We start from the raw sequence: 22,161 nt of genomic DNA, 5'->3' as shown, positions 1-22,161 counted from the left end.
GCCGTGGCCTGCAGCCCTGCGTTGCAGCAGACAGCAAAGATCTGCAGCGTTGGGTGGCACCAGCCGGAGAGCGCCAAAATACCAGAGTTAAGGTAGGARGAAGCCAGACTTAAACCTTCTCTGACGCAGAGGTTTCCTCAAGACAGTGGGACGTGACTCCTGCAGGTGAATCTTCAGGAATGACCTAGCTGGGAGGATCTTCTGGCACCACGTTATGCTCTCCTCTGCTCAGAGGCACCTTAATACTGTCAGCACAACTACATGCAAATAATAATAAAGTGAGCAACAGCCGAGGATTTAACATCACACTCTCCCAAAGGGCCACGCTCCAGCTTCTAGCAGAGCTTTTAAGATTTGCAAAGGGACAGGCGCAAAGGACGTCCGTATCCCAGCGCTTTTAAAAGGCCATCCAGCTTGAAAAAAAGAGATTTCTTCACTCACCTTACCAAGAAAGACTTCCAGCTGGTGAGATGTGGAACCACCCCTAGCACTCATTTTACAAAGGTTATTGCAGTCTCTTTCCTTCCTACATTTCTCAGCATCTCCTTCTGGAAAACAGGAGGTGAGATTCCCTTTTAGATCTTCCTGCTGCAGCAATGACATTTCAGGCATTACCAGAAAGAGAAAAATGCGTATTAAACAAACATACTTTCAGAAGTGTTTAAGATCACCTGGGTGCATCCCATCAGCCTTAGGCTTAGCTACCCCTAGCAGCAATTTACACTTGCCTGGGACGATTTACGATGCAGGCGGCTAGGGATTTTTTTTTGGCTCATCGCTGAAGCAAACTAGCGCATCTTGGGGGCCACTTGCGAGCACGACACACCTCAGCGGGAGAAACTATCTTTATGGCTCAAAGTTGAGTTTCTATTTTAAAACCACGTTACTCTATTAAAACCAAGCCCACTTCTTCCCAGCTGCCAAAGCGTTCATTTCCATGCATGAGTAACTCATTCCCAACACGCAAGTCCTCCACGTCCTGCCACCTGGAGCTGCTGGGAAGGGCGGTTATAGCGAATGCAAAACGTCTCTAGCCAGTGTGACCTCCCACCAGCAGCCACGCGTTGCCTGCTCTTTGCTGGGAAGTRAGGATCAGCTGCCGGGGAATATATTTATGACCACGCTGTGCACGTGACTTCACACGGTACACGACTGGGCACCGTCTTCACTGCAGAAGTACGAAGCCAAAGCAGCTGCCGGTGGTCACTTGGAGCACGTCTCCATGAAAGATGGCTATGCTGTACCATCTCCACCACACACGCTGTGCTACACAACACTTCGCAGTGCCTCACATGGAAAACAGACTCAAAGACCTCCTGAGGCCTGATGAAACCTTGCAGCAGAGCCGTGGTGCAGATCTGGCCAGGTTCCTGCTAGGAAAAATAGCCCCTCRCTGTGGAATCGGGAGCTGCCAAGAGAAATGGTCCTAAGCCCTCCTTTGGGTCACTCTGCTCTCAGCAGGGCCCCGGGGGGAAGAGTTTCACAGCAGGAACCAGACTTGCCAAGGGTGGAAGGGAGGAGGAAGGAGAGAGGAACTCCGCAGCAAACTTGGTGTAAGGAGGTAGAGTTGAGAAACTGGCAGGAAAGACAGTAAGTGGGATCCTAGGTCTCAGCCTTGTACTGGAAGCCAGCACACTCGGTTTCTGAAAGTGCAGGCTGGACAYGTGTCTGTTCTATAAAATGGGTGATGCTGATAAAAGCAAGAACTCCAACTGACTCGCCGATTTTACTCATTCCTGGCTTAAAGCAAGGCACCCTGAGCTTGAGGCCAGGCATACGTCATACCTGACTTTTTACAGGTAGGAGAATTCTTGAGCTAGATGAGCAAGAGCCTGCTGAAGAGGTCCTGAGAGTCAGATCCAACAAGGGAAACGAAGACAGACAGCAGGACAGTGGAAAGGGAGAGAAAGGGTTGAGTGTTCTCCTGTTCCATCCACTTCCCTTTTAGCATCTGTCTCCCACGTCCCTAAAAATGCCAGCTTAGGTAGCGTGCTCTTCCAGCTGTGTCTTCCAACGTGTAAAGTAAAGATACAGCAGGAAAAATCTCATCTTCTAAACAAAGYAATAAGGCAAGAACAGTCGGTCTGTCACCAGAGAGAGAAAAAGAAAAGCAACCTAACAGGAAGCACGGCTCTTCAGAGAAGGAGCTGGTAGGATTTTTTAGTAAAGTCTCAGARCTGTTTCAAGCTATTTAACAAGTTCTTTATCATTAGCAATATCAGATTAAAAAGACAAAAACAAAACAAAAAACCTGCAAGACACCATAAATCAAGMTCAAATGCACCAAAGGAGGCAGAAAACAGAACGGGGCATTTCTGTGCTCTGAAGAACTAGCTTCCTCCTCTGCCCAACTGGGCAGATTTCGTCAAATACTTAATAGCAGCATAAGACAGGCAGAGATTGAAAAAACAAAACAAACAAACAAACAAAGTCTAATTTCAGCAATATTCTGCCTAGGGATCAACACTAGTGCAGCTCATGGGATATCTCAACAAGCTGGGSCAAATGAACAAGTGGACTGAAACAGGACTTTTTGGAGAACGCCAAAAAGCCCAGGGCTTCCAGTGAAACCCTTTCAGTTTTGTTTCAAAAGGAAGGACAGAAAGAAGTCTACGAAAAGGAAGGGCAGAGCCAGAAGCCAAGAACGCCCGTCACCTAGACCTAGTTTAACCACACTTCCCCCGTGCCCTTGATGAGTTAAGGCCAACTGCGTAAAGGCTCTTCCTCTCCCCAGCCATAAACGGGGAGTAATTTTGACCTCATGAGGCCGTGAAGATTAGGTAGCATTAGCAAAAYGCTTTGATGGTGAGCAGTGCTGCTTACATAAGGCCTAATTAGAACCTGTTGATCTCTCCTTCTCAAGAGGTTAGAGCGAAGCACTGTTAATTAGCAATGTAAGCCCAGCCAGCATGGGTGTGGGCGCCAGGTCCGTCTCCAGCGCGTTCCTGCCCCGCGGCACCGAGGCACCAAGCCCCGCTGGCATGGCAGCCTGCGATGCCTGCACCTGCAGCAGTGTGAGCTTTTTGGCTGCAAAGGTGGAAGACTGCACGCTTCTGGCCCTTTTCATTTCGGTGCAATAGTAAATGCACGAGGTGCTTATTCACTTCTGGGCCGTACGTTTGGATGTAGGAACTTTTCTGTTCAGAGAAGCTGAAAAATGAGGAGCCTGAAGTTTTCTCCATTTCCTCCAACGCTGCAAGAACTTCCTAAGCAGAGTCCAGTTTTAGTCCACATTGCCGTGCCCTTGGTTGAAAAACAACATACAGCTGCTTGGTTCATACGCTACCATACCACCACTGCGAACCCTCGGGAGCTGTAAACTCATTTCTACACCACCAACCATGCAAAGCACCTTTACTGAAGAGACAGGAAGAAAGCTTAGGCATGATGCTCCACAGCCAACCTTGGCTGCCCTCAGACCTTCCTCATCGCAAGGTTTAGTAGCAGGGATAAAATTTCSTTATGCACAGAATAGAGACCTGGAAAGAATAACCACAGACTGGCTTCCTGCCAGCAATGCACACTCCAGTTGCAGAGTTACACCTGCTCCAAAGGTTTTGTGGTTCTCAGTGGACTGAAGGCTGCTCAGCTCACTATCCTGAACTCAGCATGCTGAAAACTTCCTTACTATTCATGCAACAAAGAAAGGAGCTGGATTGGAGTGCAAGTAATGCAGAATTTTGGCCTTTGCCTATTTTCTCCTTTATACGAGAGTGCTATTTAGTTGCAGAAGTTTAAATTCAGTCAAGTTAATGCTCATTTCACTTGACAGAGTAGCTGAAATTTGYGTTTTCTTAACAGAAGAAGGACCTTTGCACCTTCTCCTTCACCAGTGATCATCACTAGAAGTAAGGCTAAGCCCTATTAAGCATATATCAAACTTCTCCTAGCCTGTGCTGGAGAACAGCAACTTCCTTAGTAATTTAACTCTTAATCCAAGCATCATTTATTACAATCCTCAAGAACTTTCAGAAGACCTGGAGTGGCCTTCTCCAGCTGCACAAGATTATACAGAATCCATGCAAACAGCAGTTTGTTATGTACAGGAGTGGTAAGTTGATAACCAATATCGCACTTCCAAGGGTACCTACCCCTTTTAGGGCTAATAACAACAAAACTCAGCTTGTGCAACCCATCAGGCTGCTCAAGCCTCTATTAGGCTGTGTAACTGCTGGAAGGTGCCAGCCTCAGAAGTCAACTGAAATCTCTGTACACTGAAATGCAAATAGTTCAGTGACTGTATTTGTCCACATTTCATTAAAACTACGAGACTGTTGCACATGGCTGTTCTTAGATTTTATTAGGAGGRAGGTTTGAGCAAGTGAAGTAATTTACTGTTTTACTGGATGACCCAGTGAYAGGACAAAGAAAACAACATAGGTTAATGAATGTGATTCTTCAGCCATTGCAGGAAAGAAATGTAAGCCTACTTCATAATTCAGAGTACTGCTCAGGGGAAGTCTTGGAAGTTCTCTTTGGAAATAATCCAATTTGGCTTGAAGTTCTCTCCCCAAAAGCTTCACTCCCTGGAAACTGGACTTAATTATCCCAGGACCATTGGGTTGTGCATTTCTTCATCCATCCCCTATAAAGCCTAAGCAGTCAGTACTTTTTAAGTACCAGTGCAGTGGCTTTTTCAGGCTTTAGAGATGATCAGTTCTCATGAAGCCRTTACTTTACACCAAAAAACCCACCAAACCAACAAACAAGAAAACCCCACACCAGTAAAYGTGGCTGCTCAACTTTTCCAGTACTCTGCAACTCCTACCTTTGATGACAATTTTCAGGAACATAAGTTAGACACTAAACTTGCCTATTTCAAAACTTACATCTACAAGTTAAGGGAATTCATAACCCCACTGACATTATGTGCTGGATGCAATGCCAATGTATGATCCTGAAATCAAGAATCTTTTTCCTCACAATGACCCCTCAGACTTTGCTAAACTTCAGTGGTCTAGTATGTATRAAAATATTCCATCTATAGAAGCTGATATTTGGCATAAATTATGAAAAACTCAGGTAACAGAGATCAGCTTTCAAAAGAACTTGRTCAATAGCTTAGTTGCAAAGAAAGAACAACGTTTTGCCAGAAAGCCAGACGAACAATCAGAATAATCTATCTCACAATGACAAAGAAAATAGTAATGTTTTGTACATGAAAACTGTTAACCAATGGTTTTAAACGATTTATTCAGTAATATGGGGGAATCCCTGAGCAGTAAATGAAGAGACATGCTGACCTTGTATCTTTTAGCATTGCCTGAAATGCAAAAGCTAATTCTGGCTGCAAAACCATTACAAGTTTCTATTTCTTTTTATTCCTGCCAGAAATCAAGTCTTCAATGGGGGCGGAAATGCATAAGAAACACTCTTCATTTAATACAGCATTTTCCTATTTCAGTATCACATTCTATACAAAATAGGTCAACTGTACATTTTTGGGTTTTATTTTCAATGTACTTGATTACATTACAAACTTAATGTTTGTTTCTAGACTGAAGAGATTTAATATTAAGTCTCATATCCCAAAACCAAGCAAAAGTTTGCAGCTGGTTGCACATGAAGCTGGCCAAAGCTGCACCGGAACCCCAACGTTCTCAAAGGCCAGGCTGCCATGAGACCACCACTCACCTCCATCAGTGATGTCTGCGTATAATAGTAGTATAGCAATACACGATAAATAACCCACATCAATTTGTTCGAGATACAAAAATAACATTTAAGATAAATTGTGTTTTTTTAAGCAAGTCTAAGTTTGTAAGCTGGATAAATCCACTCAATCTTGAAAGTGTTCCCAGTTACATGTCCACAGGAACAATYTGTAGCACAGGTGTGTATTAGCCACTTGTGACAGATTTGTGCACCCTTTAGTCCATGACTTCTGGGTCACATGAAGGAAAAGACAGTGCTGGTTGCTCTACTTGCAACCCAACTATTTCCCTCCAAATTAGATAAAGGTGTTACCTGTGTCTCATTTTCATCAACTGCCACAAAGAACAACTGAGCTACTCAGCCAGCCTGGAGTTCTGGTACCAAAAATAGTTTGGATCACTAGCAAACACCTCTTTAGCAAGAGTCAAAAAATTCATTGGCTTCAGGATCTCACATCTCCTCTTAAGGCGAGCAGGTAAGCATTTTTCACAAAAACAAGTTAATATAGACAATTAACAAAAAAAATATGAACAGAACTTTAAGGTTTGCAGCTATTTTATTTACAAGTATACATTTAACACAAAGAAACACTGATATCCAAGCCTAGTTAATAGTAGTGTAACAATATGCATCATTTTGATGATTATTCTAACCAACAAACTACACTGAAAAAATTAATGCCAGTAAAATTCTTGGTCATAATATTAAGAAATACAATATATAAATTGAAAATATGATTGCTTAAAATTTGAAAATGGAAGTGAAGCCATTTGCACAGGAGTCAGAGTTTAACATAATCTGAAGGGAAAGGCTCCAAACCAACTGTTTATCTTTCAGGTTAACAGAAAGAGGGAGGGAAAAAAAAAAAGAGCATAGTTTATTCTTAAAGATAATGGGCAGTTTTGCTTCTTCAGGTAGAATGTATTCCCAGTGTTTTCGTGTTTTGCAGTGGAATTACATTACTGAGCACGAAGACTTCCCTTGTGAAGCTGCCCCATCGATTTTTTCTGCCTCCAAAATTATCCTCTTAAAAACATCAACGGCAGTCTGCAAAGAGAGGGTACAAGATTAGTAGGTAGGAACAAACTACTACTTACTGGAAAAAAATTCTCAGTACAATTCCACCAGCTACACCAACAGATAAATGTATGTTCATATCTTATTCCAAAGTCAAAGAGCTGAGAGAAAAAAAACACGGTAATTTCAGTTCTGAACACAGCCTTTTAGAAGGGGAGTGTAATCCCCTTCTCCACAACAGTCCTCAACTATTTTCTTTATCACTGCAGGGAGGGATAAGTTTCAACYGAGCTGTATCAAAACAGAGCTAATTACTGTAATTCTGCTTTATATTTTAAGTGTTTTAAATACAAAGGTTGTGCTGAGTCACTGACAGCATTAAAGATTTCAAAGTTTACTTCTCCAGAAAACAAACCAACTCATTCTCTCCGAGCAAGCTTTAAGACTTCACRTAACTACGTAAGAAAAGGCAGATTTTTCAGCTTCAAGCACTGACTTTGCACAGCCCAGCACAGGAGGGCTGAATTAACATACCTGATCTATGAAGAGCCCAGTCTCTCATATACATRTATGTTCTCATCTTATCTGTAGGTGACCCCACTATTTGCTCGGTGCAAGARAACGAGGGGAAACGTAAGTCAAACTGGCAATGTTCTAATGTTAAGCAGCACCCTTTGATAAAGTCACCCTGGCAGCACAGGTGTTCTATTTTGTATCTGAAACTGCTTAAACTGGAAAACAGCTATTACCAATGTGTTCAGGCTTACACTAATATCCTAGCTTACTAATAGAATATAAAGGATTGTAGAGAGTCCCTCTGCAAAACCATCAATTGGGCATATACTGTCCCTTTATTCCTTCAGAAACAAGACAGCAACTACTCTTGAAATGAGTGACATGAGTCACCTGTCCTGTTACCATTTCCACTTGGACTATATTTTCTCCTTCCGTATTTAAAATAAAGCTGTCTAGGTTCTCCAGTACAGAAGTTTGAGCTCATGAAATGGAGTGCATGTGCTCACAAGGATAATACCTCCCCAGACACAAGGATGCTAGGGAGTACAAGTTTACAGCTTTTCATTCGAAAGTGTTATTTCCTACAAAAATAAAATTTTACTGAAGAATCCTTTCTTAAGTCTGCAAGACAGCTGAATTTGATGCAGCAGATTTTATGGAAGAATCTGATTAAGCAGAGGTTTTTTTGATTTTGCRTTGTTTTTTTAAGATACTGAATGATGATGAGAGGAAGGTCCTTGGGACACAATCATGAGTGCTACTTGTAATAAATACCATACACAGTAAATCTATTCTTTTTAGGATATGTTCAGTTTTAAGGGCTTTTAAGGCTACTTAGCATCCATCAAGATACTCAAAACTAAAACAGACAACATCYCTGTAAGATTTCAGAGAAGTGATTTAAAAAGAAAATCTATACTGTAGTCAAATAMAATGCTGAAGTGCTTGTCTATATTACAGCATTTCCAAATTAAAGATTCACATACTGAAGTACTGAATAATAGGTGATGGTCCCTAACACTCCTAACACGTCATTTGCAGTTTATTTAACTCTAGCATCAGTTTCATGRATACCAACTGTATACACTATTTCAAAAAGGGAGGTATATTGATTATGTAAAAGCAGTAACATAAGGAAAGGATAAAAAAAAAGTTGGGGGGGGTTGTTTTTAATCAGCATGCTGAAGAGCACTCTGATTTATCACTATGCGTTTTGACCTGGCAGATGTTCTTCCTCCTCCACAAGGTATAATTTTTAATTGSATCACTTCCAAACAAATCCCATTGGCTAAACTAGTCCCACAAAATCTTGAAGTAATCATAACAAGATTAGATTGAACTTTAACATTTCCTATACTTATACCACATGTGCACAGTATTACTTCAGGAATTATTTAAAATACTTARTCAGTTGGAAATAGAGTATTCTTCCACATAATGAAGTTTCCCTGCAATCCAAACAGATTCTGAGAAAAGTAGCTCATTTGCCTAGAGCTGTACAATGCATTTCTTGTGCAAATTAGATTCCAGGAGAACCAAGGACAGGTAAGACCAGTTTGATATCGGCTGCAGTCAACTAGTGAAGTTTCCCTTGGTGAAAACTTGCTAGTTTACAAACACACTGCAAATACAACAATAAACCAAAGCATACAAATATACCAATRTTTCATTACTTAGGAGTTGACATTTTCAACAGCTCACTTTAATGTGTAAATTCTTTACACTCCTATTTAAAAACACCTATTAAAAACACAGCTTACTCTGTCAAGCAAGCAGCTGTATATTCTGTCAGAAATGCACTGTTTGAACAACTCACTCGGAGGAGCAGGCTCAGGGCTTGTTAATCCATTTCATACAAAATACGTTCTCACTGCAGGTTTAATCACTGTGCTACAGCTAACCCATAGGAATCAGTAATTCAGCCCAACAATGCCGAAGAATTTTAGGAACTGCTTTTAAACAACACAGTAAGGTTTATATGCTTTGTGGCAAGGAGTAAAGAATGTGGCCAGACTTCATACACATCTGACTAYATACGGTCCAGTTACAAAATGTGGGTCATATCTAGCCTACTGAACGCTTCCATCTGGCTTTCCGCTACCTCTTCCCTCAGGGAAACGGAATAGACGTTAGCTTGGGCAACACATGGGCAACGCAGCACTTCGCTGTGTGCGAGAAACACCGGGGCTGCTGCTTCTGTACACACGCCCCTTGGTATGAAGGGAACGGACAGCTTGGGAGCTGCAACTCTTCCTGCAGGAACATGTTGCCAGGAGCCAATGCAGTAAGATCCAAACTCCAGGATCCAGTCCACAGCTGCCACAGTCAGGTCATCCTCTGCTATGCTTCTTTCTTATTTATTTATTAAAAACACCACAAGCACGAGACTATTTTATTATTTCAGAAAGTAAATTCTCAACTGCTCACATGAGTTTATATTGGCTCAGGACTGGGCAAAGGAACTTGAACAATGGTAAGGTAAGGAAGAGATTTTTTCCCATCCTTTGCCAGTCCAAATAGTCTCCTAAATAAAAACATTCCAGACTCCTGGAAGAGGGCTAAAATCCCAAACTGCTTTATAGCATACACTGAACACTCTATCTTCTGAGCTTGAAGATGAAATCACTCTTGGAAAAGAAGCAATGCCCAAGCCCCTGCTTTTTAAATTGATTTTGTTTTGGTCAGAGGTAAATATCTTTGTCACTCCCTTCTCCTAAAAAAAAGTTCATCTAACAAGTTAAGCCCAGCTGGAGGAAGACAACTTGGTTGCTCTTTACTTCTAAGTTCTTCCAGTAGAATTTGGCTTCCAACTTCAACTGAGTTTAAGACCAGTTTTGATTCTGGTTGTATTTCAAATCATTCCCACTTTTTTTTTTTTTTTTTTTTTAACACAGAGATTAAGAGGTAAAGAAGGTACTACACTATGTCTTGGATGAAACAATGTTGGGAGTCCCATAAGAAAGCTCTAAGTTCCTAAAGTTAAAGTTGGCTAGGTAGATATAAAGCAGTTCAACACATCCAGTTAGGATAATCAGGCTAATTCAATTTCTGACCTTAGCTTCGGGTCTAACAGGGCATGATCTCATGTACCTCGTATTTCACTTACAAGATACTTGATTCCTTTAAACACACTTTCCACCTAAAGAGTGAAGTCTGCCAAAAAAGAGTCAAGATTCAGGTCTCATAAGAACATATTTGACCTCAGAAACCCTTGCCAACCACTAACATTTATCTTTACTGCAATTTTAATCTTTGTGCCTCTCATTTTCCATGTATTCAAAGTGACTGTCATGCCACTTCCAGAACGTGGTACCTTTTGATAACTCCTGGCAGAATAGGTCTACTTTGCTTAAATTAATCTGCAGAGCTATTCCAGTCGCCTAATAATGTAGAGATATTCTCCTATGACTCCACAGATGTTCTGATCAAGATTTTTGGGTCAAAAGCAGAAAGAGGGAAGAGTCAATGCTTTTCCACCCCTTTTAGGGCAAGGGGAGCCTATTCTGAAGGAAACATCCAAGTGGAAATAATCTTATCTAGCTTCAGCAGTTCCTTGCAAATAAAGCTGTGGTAAAGAACAGAACATATATAGCCAAACAGAAATCAGCTGACCTCTGTATCAAGGAGTACTTTCCACCGCTGAAGAATACATACCAAATCAACTTCAGACCATTGTACTACAAATCACCATGCTTTTGTTTTCTGTCCCCCAAACAGAGTTGGGCAGATTTCAGAGGAAAAAGTTTAACAGAGTTCTGCCCACCCAGAAAGGTTTGAGCTTTCTGCCTAAATTCTTAAGCTCTGAATTCCAAATCCATTCCAGGTCATTCCTTTTAAGCATTAAATCAGCTTTCTGAAAAGCAAAATGAATCTTAAGCATAGTTTTGGACGGAATTTAGACTTAGTTTTGATAAACAAGTTACATTTGCTGTATGAGTCCCAGTCAGGGGAAGATCCAGATGAATTTCCAAGGAGGAGGGAAAAAAAAAAAAAAAAGTATCTGCACACTTATTTTCTTGAGAGTACGGACTTACATAAGGTGAGCAATCARTACCAGGAAAACTGACAAGCCTTGTGACTAAGTTCAAAATAAACACTTTGTTGCCCAAACCAAATGCAGTTTCAGAGTAAGAGAAGGCATTCTGTCTTGATAGAGGTCTATGTATCAATTTTTTGATCCTGTCAGATTATGACCGGGGAGAAACAAGCCATGAATTCAGTGCTATTTCTGATATAACTCCTAAGAAGGGATATTATCATCTGGCTACCTACCTGTTGCCTCCTCTTCCCCCTAGCATCTTAGTTCTCCTAGACTTTATACTTAGCTTTCAAACCACAATTTTCCACCTTCCTCACTCCTCAACAACTGCTAAATGGCTAAGGCAGCTGCTCCAGTTTTGAACTCCTTTACGCTTCCTTCTGTACATCCCAAACTTCCACAGGAAGCATACCACATGGCCTGAAAGACGCTCAGTACTGCAGGCACCCACCTCAGAAGTGACACACGATCCCTCTACATTCTGAAGCCAGCCAAATTTACCAAGCACGTTACGTAAGAGGCGTGACCTTACCACTGTACTTTCCACTCACAGCGAAGAGGAACTGTGTTCAAGCACCTGCTTCTCTCTCCAGAGACAAAAATCTACATTTTCAACAAGCTGCATTACCCAGTGATCATGCTTACAGAAGACCTGGTAAGAATAACTTTAGCAGCAAGAATTGACTGAACTTCTGTTTTTTCTTCGAATTTGCACAGGACTTTACAGAAATCTGAGTATCTGACATACAGTTCTGACATTCCTATTTCCATGAAGCCTACAAATTTTGCTGTACAAGTTTCATCTGGCAGCATAACTTAATACAGACAATCTGAGGCATGCAATCTTCAATGGACTAAGGAACAAACAGAAATACGTGGCAGTCAATAGGACTTTGTTAGTGCAGCAATTTAATACGCAAGATATGCCAAGCATCATAAAAAAAACTTGCAGCTTTCTTGCATTAATACAGCCATWTTTTTTTTTTTTTTTTGGAACCAGACAAGAAAATATTTCAGAAAAGCTATCAGAAAGATAGACTGCAAGATATGAATTAGTACACTCTTATACTTGGTGAACATGCACCAAAAAAAGAATCTAGGCACCAAAGTATTAAGTTGTAAAGGAAAAGAAAAAAAAGAAAAGAMGAGATTAGCTTTAAATGATTTCTTCTTTAGACTAGTTAGTTAGCAAGTTAGCTTTCTGGAGTGTGCATTTGAACGACTCAAGTAGTACAGAGATGATGCTGAGATATTTCAGATCTTCATTATGCACAATTTTGACAAGGTTAATGCAAGTGTTAGCCAGAAACAGAAGTACTGATAAAGTAAATCCAGACCATCCACATCTGGAGGATAGAGGGAGAAAAAAAATTTTCTTCTAGTAAGTTTTTCTTCCCGAGAAAAAACAAGTCTATACAACTGCTCACTGTCAGTAGTTTTAGAAGCTATCAGACAAGTTATTTGATTTGCTTTTGGGAATGGGAAGGAGGGAAGAAAAAGCTGTTTAAACAAGTTCTGTCCTAGCTGAGATTATCCAGGAGACTGAGGATGTGATACCCTGTGTTTAACGTAGGGTAAGATAAGCATTTCTTCTGCATAAGGACTAATATGGACCCATTTGTTTCAAACTAGCCTGACAGTGTCCTTCTGACCTAATCACATGCTTGCATTTTTAAAAAGCAGCATATTGACTATGCTAAGCTGCTGCAAGCAATAGCTAACAAAAAATCCACACAGAAACAAAAAMCGCAACAGCAGTTCCTCATTATTTCAAGTTCAAATTAACAGATCTTTGCAGCTTACGTAACTAGTGTCAAATCAGTGACAAATGAAATATTATCAAAAGCCATAGGAACAAAATCAAATACCAAAACATATTCTGGAACATGTTAAAGTAAGCTTAAGCATGAAAAAAAGGATGCTACTTAACATGTACTTAAGCATTTTCTTTCTCTGATAGGAAACCAACAACTAAGTCTGCCTGGGTCCTATTTGGTCAGATTGTGGCCTTCTGCTAACTTGACCATCGCTGCATCACAATAGCATCCAGTAGCCTCTGCTGTGTTGCAATTTTTGATTTGTCATGGGCTCACGAAACCATTATGCCCCACGTCAGAGCAACGAAGTTTTGTCTAGTGCCTTAAACCACAAGGTTCTTCCACTTGTACCAGTCTACTCCTCTGCAACATCACAAGTTCACTATTTAAAGTAACTGTAGTGGACCACAGGCTCTGTCCCACCCACAAAGCAGATTCAAGTTTTTGTTTGTCACCAACTGTTCTGCTACGTTCAGTGAAGCTAAGCTTTCATTTCTTCTCTTTTCATTTACAGATATATGGAAAAATGTGCGTACTTAAACCTGAACGCAGACAGCTGTTTTGTCTCCARCCATCTACACAAAATATCTGCTGAGTACAAGCATATATTTTAGCTTCCTTTATTGAGAGAGATTAGAAAGTTATTCCATTATGTTGTTACTCGAATAAAGTCAAGCTTAATCTGTTACCTGATTTTCTTTAGCAGAAGATTCCAAGAAAGCTGCATTCCAGGATTCTGCTAAAGCTTTCCCTTCTTCATAGCTGATCACCCTGYGAAAAAGCAAAAGAGAAAAAGTATGTTTCTTTATAACCTTGTAGAAGAATTGAAATTTGATACTTCAGAAAAAGTCCTTAGAGTACCAAAGCATATAAAAGGAATGTTTTGTGAAGTCTGTGATCCTGAGCATCTGCTATTGGCTACTGTCAAATACACTACTGGGCCATGTAAAACACTGCTGTGACCYAGACAAGCAGTTGTCCCAAAGCATAGTTTCATTTGTGTAATCTGTAATATCATCTAGTGTTTTACAGTTGTGAAAAATACACTTCTGTTAGYTGTTTTTTTAAAAAACAAAGTGTTAAACCACTGTTCTTGGAATCTCATAGCACAAATCACCACTAGAACAAAAGTTCACGGCTCTTAGTTCACGTTCTGGACGCAACTCCTTTGCCAGCACATTATTATAACCTTCAATTTTTATTTCAGTTATGGAAAGCCAAGAACAAAACTACTGTACTGCAGCCACAGGAATGCCTGCTGCTGTCTTACATTTCACATATACTGGAGTTCACATACCGTTCCATATGCAGGTCTTTTTTATTTCCAACCAGCATAATGGGTATTCTGTGAAAGAAAGTTCAGAACTTCAGAATAGTTATAGTATACTGAACAAAGTACTAGTAACATGCCTGCAATGAAATGAGATGAAAGTGTCACTACTTACTGGACTTTTCCCACCATATCCAATAACTTGCCATGGATAACTTTTATCACTTCAAAACTGCAAAATAAAGGGATGAAGTCACACATGCACTCCAATGTTTATCTTTAACACCCAATACACAAGCAATTAATTGCATATGTAGATTGCCGTGTTTAAAAATTACTCTATGTATAGGGGCAGAACTGCAGAGATGCTGAAAGTGTTACTGCTTTGCATACAATAGACAACACGGTTCCCAAAATTACAAAGGGCTAGTCTACTACCTATCATTATAGCCTCCCCAGTTATGGTACCTGCAGAAGCAAGTAACATTATTTAGAACTGATGCATCTAACATACAAGCACTAAAAGTATTCCCCGCCCCAATCTGGTTTGTAACTRCAGTAAGAAATTTAACTACTATATTTCAACAAACCTGGATGAGCATGTCAAATTAAAGCACATTTCCAAAGAAGTATCCAGTTAAGTGCACTCTGTCTTGACATAATACATCACTTTTTAAGAAAACGTCGTTCACATAGGATTGTATGGTTTCATGCACGTGAAAGGTAAGAGATGCCCGAGTTAGAGTTCTTATGGAGTATGAGTAAACTGATCTGCAAGATGGTACTTAAAACAGTGGTTATTAAAATACTTGTTGTCTGTTCACCTATAACGTACATGAAGTTTGAATGACTGCAGATAACAAGCAGTACTATGAAATGCCAAAAAGCCAAAAGCCTCGCTAATAAACTCACTGCATTTGACATTCATCAGTTTTCAGAATGAGTTACAGACAAGGTTAAAGAGTAGATGTTGTGCTCCTCTAATTACATTATGGAAAAAAATACTGATACATGAAGTGCACAATTCACTTTTGTTCAAAGAGAGAAGCACAGGTTCACAGATTAGAAACGCAAATATACTGCAACAAAAAAGTGACTGAAACTTTTCCAGCTTCCAAGGTTGTAAGCCACAGGCAGTATCTTGACTTGCACTGCATTTTAATTAGAATTCAGACACTTAAAAATAGAGCAGCATTCAAACATACTTCCAACCCACAGTTCTGAAAGAACTGGTGCCTACAAGTGCTATTCAAGCTATCTAAGTCATTAAAAATTCTCACTTCCAAAACAAGAAAGGTTACTATATATTTAGAAAGGATTTTGTGTCAACCACAACTGTTTGTCCGACTTAGCAGTGATTTTAGAGACAACATATGTAAGTGAATGGGGTAGGCTGGAATGCAACACTTTTTAATGTTCAGCTCTTAGTCCTCCTGTTAAGGGAATGAGTTCTTTACAGAGAAAAGTAACTTAGTCTGGCACAATTTACTGTTAATAAATCAAGTATGATGTTACATATTTAAAAGAAAAATGCAAAAATCAATGAAAAGATTTTAAGTTACCAACAGCTTATGCTGAAGAGTTGTTAATGAAATTCTGGTCTCGAGAACTGGTCTTGGAACTGATTTTCACGTTATTATTATTTCAAAAAATATGAGTTAACTGTCATTTGCTTGTGACAAAGTTCAGAGGCAACACTACAAGCAAAACTAAATGACCCTGCAAACTGAAACAGAGAAAAGAAATAAAAAATCTGCTACAGGTCACACATGTTCCTTAGTCTGATGCTACAGGGAAGATCTAGGTACTGGCCATAGGATAACTAAACTGCTAGTGTAATACACTGCCTACTCTTCACTATTAGGTGTATTGCTTCCAGTAGAACTAGAAAAATGCACATCACTTGCACAGGGCACCAGTGAATAGTTTCAGTATATAGTTCTACTAAAAGTTCTATAGAAATATGACTCTTCATATTCCTACTTCTCTTCATTTCCCAATTCTGTGTATCTGCTTATCTAGTATCATAAAATCATAGAATGGTAAGGTTGGAAGGGACCTCTGGAGATCATCTAGTCCAATCCTCATCATAGCCCATACGGGGATTGAACCCACGATCTTGGCATTAGCAGCACCATGCTCTAACCAACCGAGCTCAACCAAATAGTTCAAGAGTTCAGTTTTAGCTGAAAAAAAAAAAAAGACTAAGGACAAACAGCTGAGTTGATCTTTATTAACCGATCAAGATGGACTCCAAAAGAGAAGCACTATTTAGATTCAAATAAAAATACAGACACAGAAAGAAGTTGCTAAGATCAGAATGAAACTGGCTTGACTAGATCAATTGAAGGATTCACAAAGCTTTCCGAAGTAATAAGGGTAGAAGAAGGTGCAGGGGTAGAGTTTAAAATAGTACTGACAACACATAAAAGAGTAGCAAAGTCCTGAAACAGCAAGAGATCTGAAAATCGTAAGAGGTCTTTTCCAGTTCAGTCAAACAGTGTTGCAGCAAACATATCAGTGTGTGAAATGAACCAAAAATTTACAAATTGTCAGATAAATGTGTTACACAAAATCAAGAAACTTAGCTTAATTAAATTCCGATTTTGTATCTTGCTAAACTAGAGCAAAAGYCTTTCAATAACCTTGCTGCTTAGAGTCTGAGAATACTAAAAAATAGGGCATTAGCTTTACTCAAGTTCCACTTAAAACTTCTCACTGGAGTTGAACAGAGATTTTTTTACATTTGATTTATGCACACACACACACACACATATATATATATATATATATATATATAATTTTTTTTCCTAAGGATATTTGTATTCTTTTCTGCCAAAGCTGGTACCTTGCTGGATCAATACTCAGAGCAATATATACACTTTGACCAAAGTCACAGAAACCAAGACGGTGAGAGTAATCTGACTGCCTAGGTGAGTCATCTGAGCTGGAGTACTGTGAAAGATCTGTTCCACTGCCTAAACACTGTACTGGTACAGAACACAAGGTAACRTATAGAACAAGACATAATTATTGATGCTTTGAAGTTTAAAGAAAGAAAGAAAAACTTGTATTAAGTTGTTTAAGATTAAAATACTGAGGAGTATAGTATCTACCTGAAGTCTAAGCATATCTTACTCTATCAGTATTTTCACCACAATTTCTTTCTATTTAAGTGTTGGAATGCTACCACAGAAAACAAATTTTCATTTTTCTAGGCTGTTAAGTTCAAGGAGCTGCTAAGTGCAAGACACCATCAGATAAAGACTGCAGTAACTATCAAAGAGCAAGTCAGCAAGAGCTGCTGATCAGGAAACAGCATAAGCTGTAGAAGGCTCCAAGCCATCTATGCTGATTTTGGTCAAAGACATTTGTGTCCCAACAGTAAATAATAGTAAAGAGAAAATGTTGATAGGTAAGTGGATGAATCCCTACTTAAGGCTAAGAATACTYGTATTTCATATAAGGTTGCTCAGCAGCAACAATGAATCTCTGACTTAAAAAAAGAGGTAGTTTAGTTTCTCTAGATTACATTGAAGTGTAACACCTGTTGTGTTTCCTCCAAATCATGCAGTTTCCCAGCACTACTTTCCCAGCACTAGGAATCTTCCATTCTCGGTTCTCATCTTTAGTATCTGTTCAACACTGAAGGCCTTGCAAGCAAAGGAAGTTTATAATCAGATCACATGCTTTGAGAAGCACAGAGTAGTCAATGAGTAAGCAAGCAAGCAAGCAAAAAACCAAACAAAAATACCCCACCAAGCTGCTCTACCTGTTTTAGGATAGTCTACTGTAAGAGCACTTTGGATGCCCAATTTTATCTAGTTCAGAGGAAAAGATAGGCAATTTATAAAAGCTTACAAGTTTCCATTTAGCTTTTGGAGAACTAGTTATTACRTGTGAAGAGAAAGCACTCCCTTACCCTCCTAATGATAAAGTGGAAGGCCTCAAGTCTTAATTGCTCAAACAAAAACTTCTCAACTAATCCTTATTTTAGCTGATAATGAAGATGCTRTACAATACCAAAAAAGGACCTATTCAGACCACTATTTAAATAAACCAAGAAAACCAGAGGGAGGAGACAAAATAATAGCAGATGACAAACCCTCACAAGACGGTCAACATACTTCTTACAAGCAAATGATGGATTTCATGGATGGAATCCGTCCTCATGTTGGAACGGACCATAGCCAACTACGAGGACGRAAGAGTTACCCTGGGAAATTTGTCAAGATACTTGCTTCAATACAGTGAGAGTCAGTCCACAGGCTAAAAGTCCTCTATTGCTATCTGTATAGAAGTTTTTGATGATTAACAAGAACAATCCAAGACAGGAAGTCAAAAGAAATACCAGTACTGTAGCAAGCTACAAGGCTGAGACACTGAGCTAACAGCTGATWGAGTAGTTCACGAAAGTAAACATTAGCTGAAAGGGCACTGTACAAGTCCATTTCTGGAATCAACCTATGTACTTTTACTTACACCTCCTCAGTACAACTCAATTATTCTCACTTCTTACACAGCATCTTTTTTATTAGTCAGCAAAGTGCCTGTAACATTTAGATCTGAGGGGAAGTTTCTGGAAAACCATTGATTTTTATTTCCATTTTACTTATAAGGGAAAGGGAGAATAAATGAATTATACACATGTGAAGAAAACACAGCAGAGCCAGGAGCTGAGCCCAGAATGTATCTCGTTGCTACGTTAACTATGAGAATATAATAGATTTTATTACCTTTTTATTGACGTGACTGAATAAACAAGAATGTAGCCATTGATGTCTATGGAGTACGTCTGAGGAAATATGGAGTATTCATCCTGTGGAAAGGAATGTTGCATTTAAAGTTACTTATTGCCACAGCTCAGAACTTGACACTAGCAGACCACCAGCAGTTAAGCCAGTCTTATAAATAAGATGTGAGATGCATGACTTTCTTGTCATCCCTCAAAAATTGAGGGATTTTTCATCATAATGCTACCTGTRGAATCTTTACCAAATTAGAAGAAAGCGAGGCAAGCCTAGGATACAGCCTGAGTTGGTCTGTATACTCTTAAATAAATAAATAATCCACAGCCTTTTGGGTTTATTCCCTCTAAGATTACGAATCAGCTAAAGCTATTCCCAATCCTTTTACTGTGCTTAATTATCATTTATGTTAGTACAAAACATCCACTCAGTACTACCACTAATTAGCAATTATACCTCTCATCTTGCTAGTTAAGCATTTCAATCAAATTCCAAATTTCAACAGCTGAAGATAGGATCTAGCAGCTTGATATTTTAAATGGCACTGATCATACCAAAATTATTTAAGAGATCTGCAAGGAACTGAGTAATCGCACCTTATCAACCAACTAAGGCTTATCAACTGTAAATGGAAAAATTATTATTTATCAGTTGCTTTACGAGAACTAGAGGTTTTTATTATATGGCAAAAATTTCATTCAAAAAAAAAAAGATCAATCACTGAATTTATTTTCCCGTATAGAAAACAAATTGACCTAACAGATTAATGAACAAGTAGTTTTTAAATAAGATTGGAAGACTGCAGAAAATGCAACACAAATACTATGAATCCCATGCTAAGAAAACCCCAAATTAAGTATTTTAATAGATGTTCTCAGGGAACATTTACATTTTGACAAGAATCATACATCTTCAGTTCTCAATTTTTTCAACCTATGTTTCTCAAGTGATTTTAAAGCTAAAATTAACATAACCTCTATGTATATTGTCAGGAATGAACAGATGGAGCAGTGCAATCATTCTGCTTAAATCTAGACAGCTAAAAGAAATCAAATTTCCATTAACAGGCAAATGGGAAAACCCTTTTTAAATCAGCTTCTTCACAGATTCAGCCAAAACATTCCAGAATAACACTTGTCAAAAGATGCCTTTAGTTTTCTTTACAGCTACACACTGAGGACAACCCACCCCCATTTTTGCTCAAATGCCAAACTGCTACTTCAGCTGGCTGTGTAATCCAAAAGTCAACAACAACGGACCTGAGCTAGTTGGCATGAAAAACAGGTGAAAGTGCAACTCCAGTTATTTGACTTTATCTGGAATTCCTCATGACTGTCACAGTTGGAATGCAGGTCTAGGTAAGACGCTCTCTTACACTTCTCTTCCGTGATCCCATATTGGAACATCTGTTTTACTGAACTACGTAAATCTGAGTAGACTGTCACAAAAGGTAAAGAGGTATGGGACAGAAAAGGAGTACCGAAAAAAAAAAAAGTGCCATAACCTCAACTGTTTCTAGTTCATGACTTGAAAGTTTTTGGCTTGTTTGAACTAACTAAATAAATATCCAACCACACGCCCACCAGTATGCTTCCTGGAATTCTTGAGTAAAATCAAGGACTTTGGTAAGCGACAACACAACGTGGCTATTAAGTACATCACATAAATCTGCAATATAATCTTTGCTATGTTATATACACACACATGAGGACTCCTACGGATCATTAAGACAGACAGAATTTGGAGAGAGATCTGTTCAAACCATGCTTTCCATCACCCAGCATCTTCTCTCCCCTCTAACCCTATGAGCCAGAACTCAAAGTTCAAGTCTTTCATAGGAGGAATCAACTTTGGAAATAACCACAGATTGGAAGAAGAAAAAAAAAAAAAAGGTACTTTAGAGTTCTATAATATTGTACAACAATAAATCAACCTTGAAAATAAACCTGTGCAATAGATATTCCTGGAGAGGTTACACGGCCTCCTTTTACAAATTGTGCTACAATTCCAGCGGCAAGGAAAGCATGCTTTTGGCACAAGGCCAAACCCATYGAGTTTGCTCTGCTACTCGCACTTCATAGATAACTATTCCAACACAGTGTGTCCATCTCTCAGCCTCACTCTCTTCTGCAGAATATCCCCTCTCATTCATACACTTGCCCCATCAGGTATGATCAGTATCACTGTTTCTGATTACTCTGGACTTACCTGACAGATTCTAAAAGGATACAATGCTACTGGTCAACACAAGTTTCCAATACATAAAAAAGCCTGGTTATTCTTCAGTCCTACACTTCCCTTCAAAGAAAGGCATTGATCATGCCTAGAAGGTTACAATCCTTCTGAATACTCCCYGAGGTATGACCAAGTGTCCTCCTGCAGCTTTAAAGCCTTAAGTACTAAGAACTTATTTGTCAATGCTATGATTATTTAACGCTACCCAGTTCTGAAAAACCCACAGCCTTAATATCAGAGACTCACTGTAGGTAAGATCATGCAAACAATAACAAATTCAGGATAAAACAACAGGGGTTTMACAGTGCCAGTTCGCCCCCCTCTTTTTTTTAATAAAGTCTTTCAAAAGACAGCGCATTTTTGTGCCTGGAATGTGTACTCGCCTACAAGTTCTGACAAGCAGCACTCCGTAACGAATACTTGTATTTCATGAAACCTACTGGCCATGCCACAGGACACTTCTTTAGGGTCTTGTCCTGCATTCCTGTTCACTACAGCTCAGAAGCATGCATGAACCATCGCTTAATTAAAAATRTAAACTGTACTAGCATACTGGTAACTTGGTCAAGTGCTGCCTACATGCATTTCTGTCTACTTCTTAGGAACATTTCATCAATACAAAATTACCGTGATGTAACTAGAGCATACAAAAAAGAATACAGTCATGAACAACTTTCGGCCAGTTTATTGAACTGACGTTCTCTATCCAGAGCAGGATTATCAGTTTAGTCCATAAACATTAAGGTGGCTGCTTACAAGCATAAACTTTTGGTACATTCAAGTTAACACAGTTCCTTCTTCACTTTTTTTTTTGACATTATCTACTTTAAAAAATAGCTACTGTTTAGACAGCAATAGACAGCA

At 39.3% G+C, this 22,161-nt stretch overlaps 1 protein-coding gene across 1 annotated transcript in view; it reads right to left on the bottom strand.

Moving 5' to 3' along the window:
- Positions 1 to 6,192: 6,192 nt before the first annotated feature.
- RHEB (Ras homolog, mTORC1 binding) overlaps positions 6,193 to 22,161 on the bottom strand; it is a 31,887-nt gene continuing 15,918 nt past the window's right edge. Inside the window, exons 4-8 of the mRNA XM_085316417.1 lie at positions 19,051 to 19,133; positions 14,490 to 14,546; positions 14,342 to 14,389; positions 13,734 to 13,815; positions 6,193 to 6,702 (exon numbers count right to left, since the gene is read on the bottom strand). Of these exons, the coding sequence (XP_085172543.1) occupies positions 6,610 to 6,702; positions 13,734 to 13,815; positions 14,342 to 14,389; positions 14,490 to 14,546; positions 19,051 to 19,133 (363 nt within the window). The 3' untranslated portion in view covers positions 6,193 to 6,609. The remainder of the gene's footprint in view (positions 6,703 to 13,733; positions 13,816 to 14,341; positions 14,390 to 14,489; positions 14,547 to 19,050; positions 19,134 to 22,161) is intronic.

Source organism: Rhea americana, unplaced genomic scaffold (genome assembly GCF_003343005.1).
Source record: "Rhea americana isolate MKP2758 unplaced genomic scaffold, rheAme1 scaffold_47, whole genome shotgun sequence".
Lineage (NCBI taxonomy): Eukaryota > Metazoa > Chordata > Aves > Rheiformes > Rheidae > Rhea > Rhea americana.
Note: the sequence above shows the minus strand (reverse complement) of the source record. Positions and strands in the feature narration are given on the sequence as shown.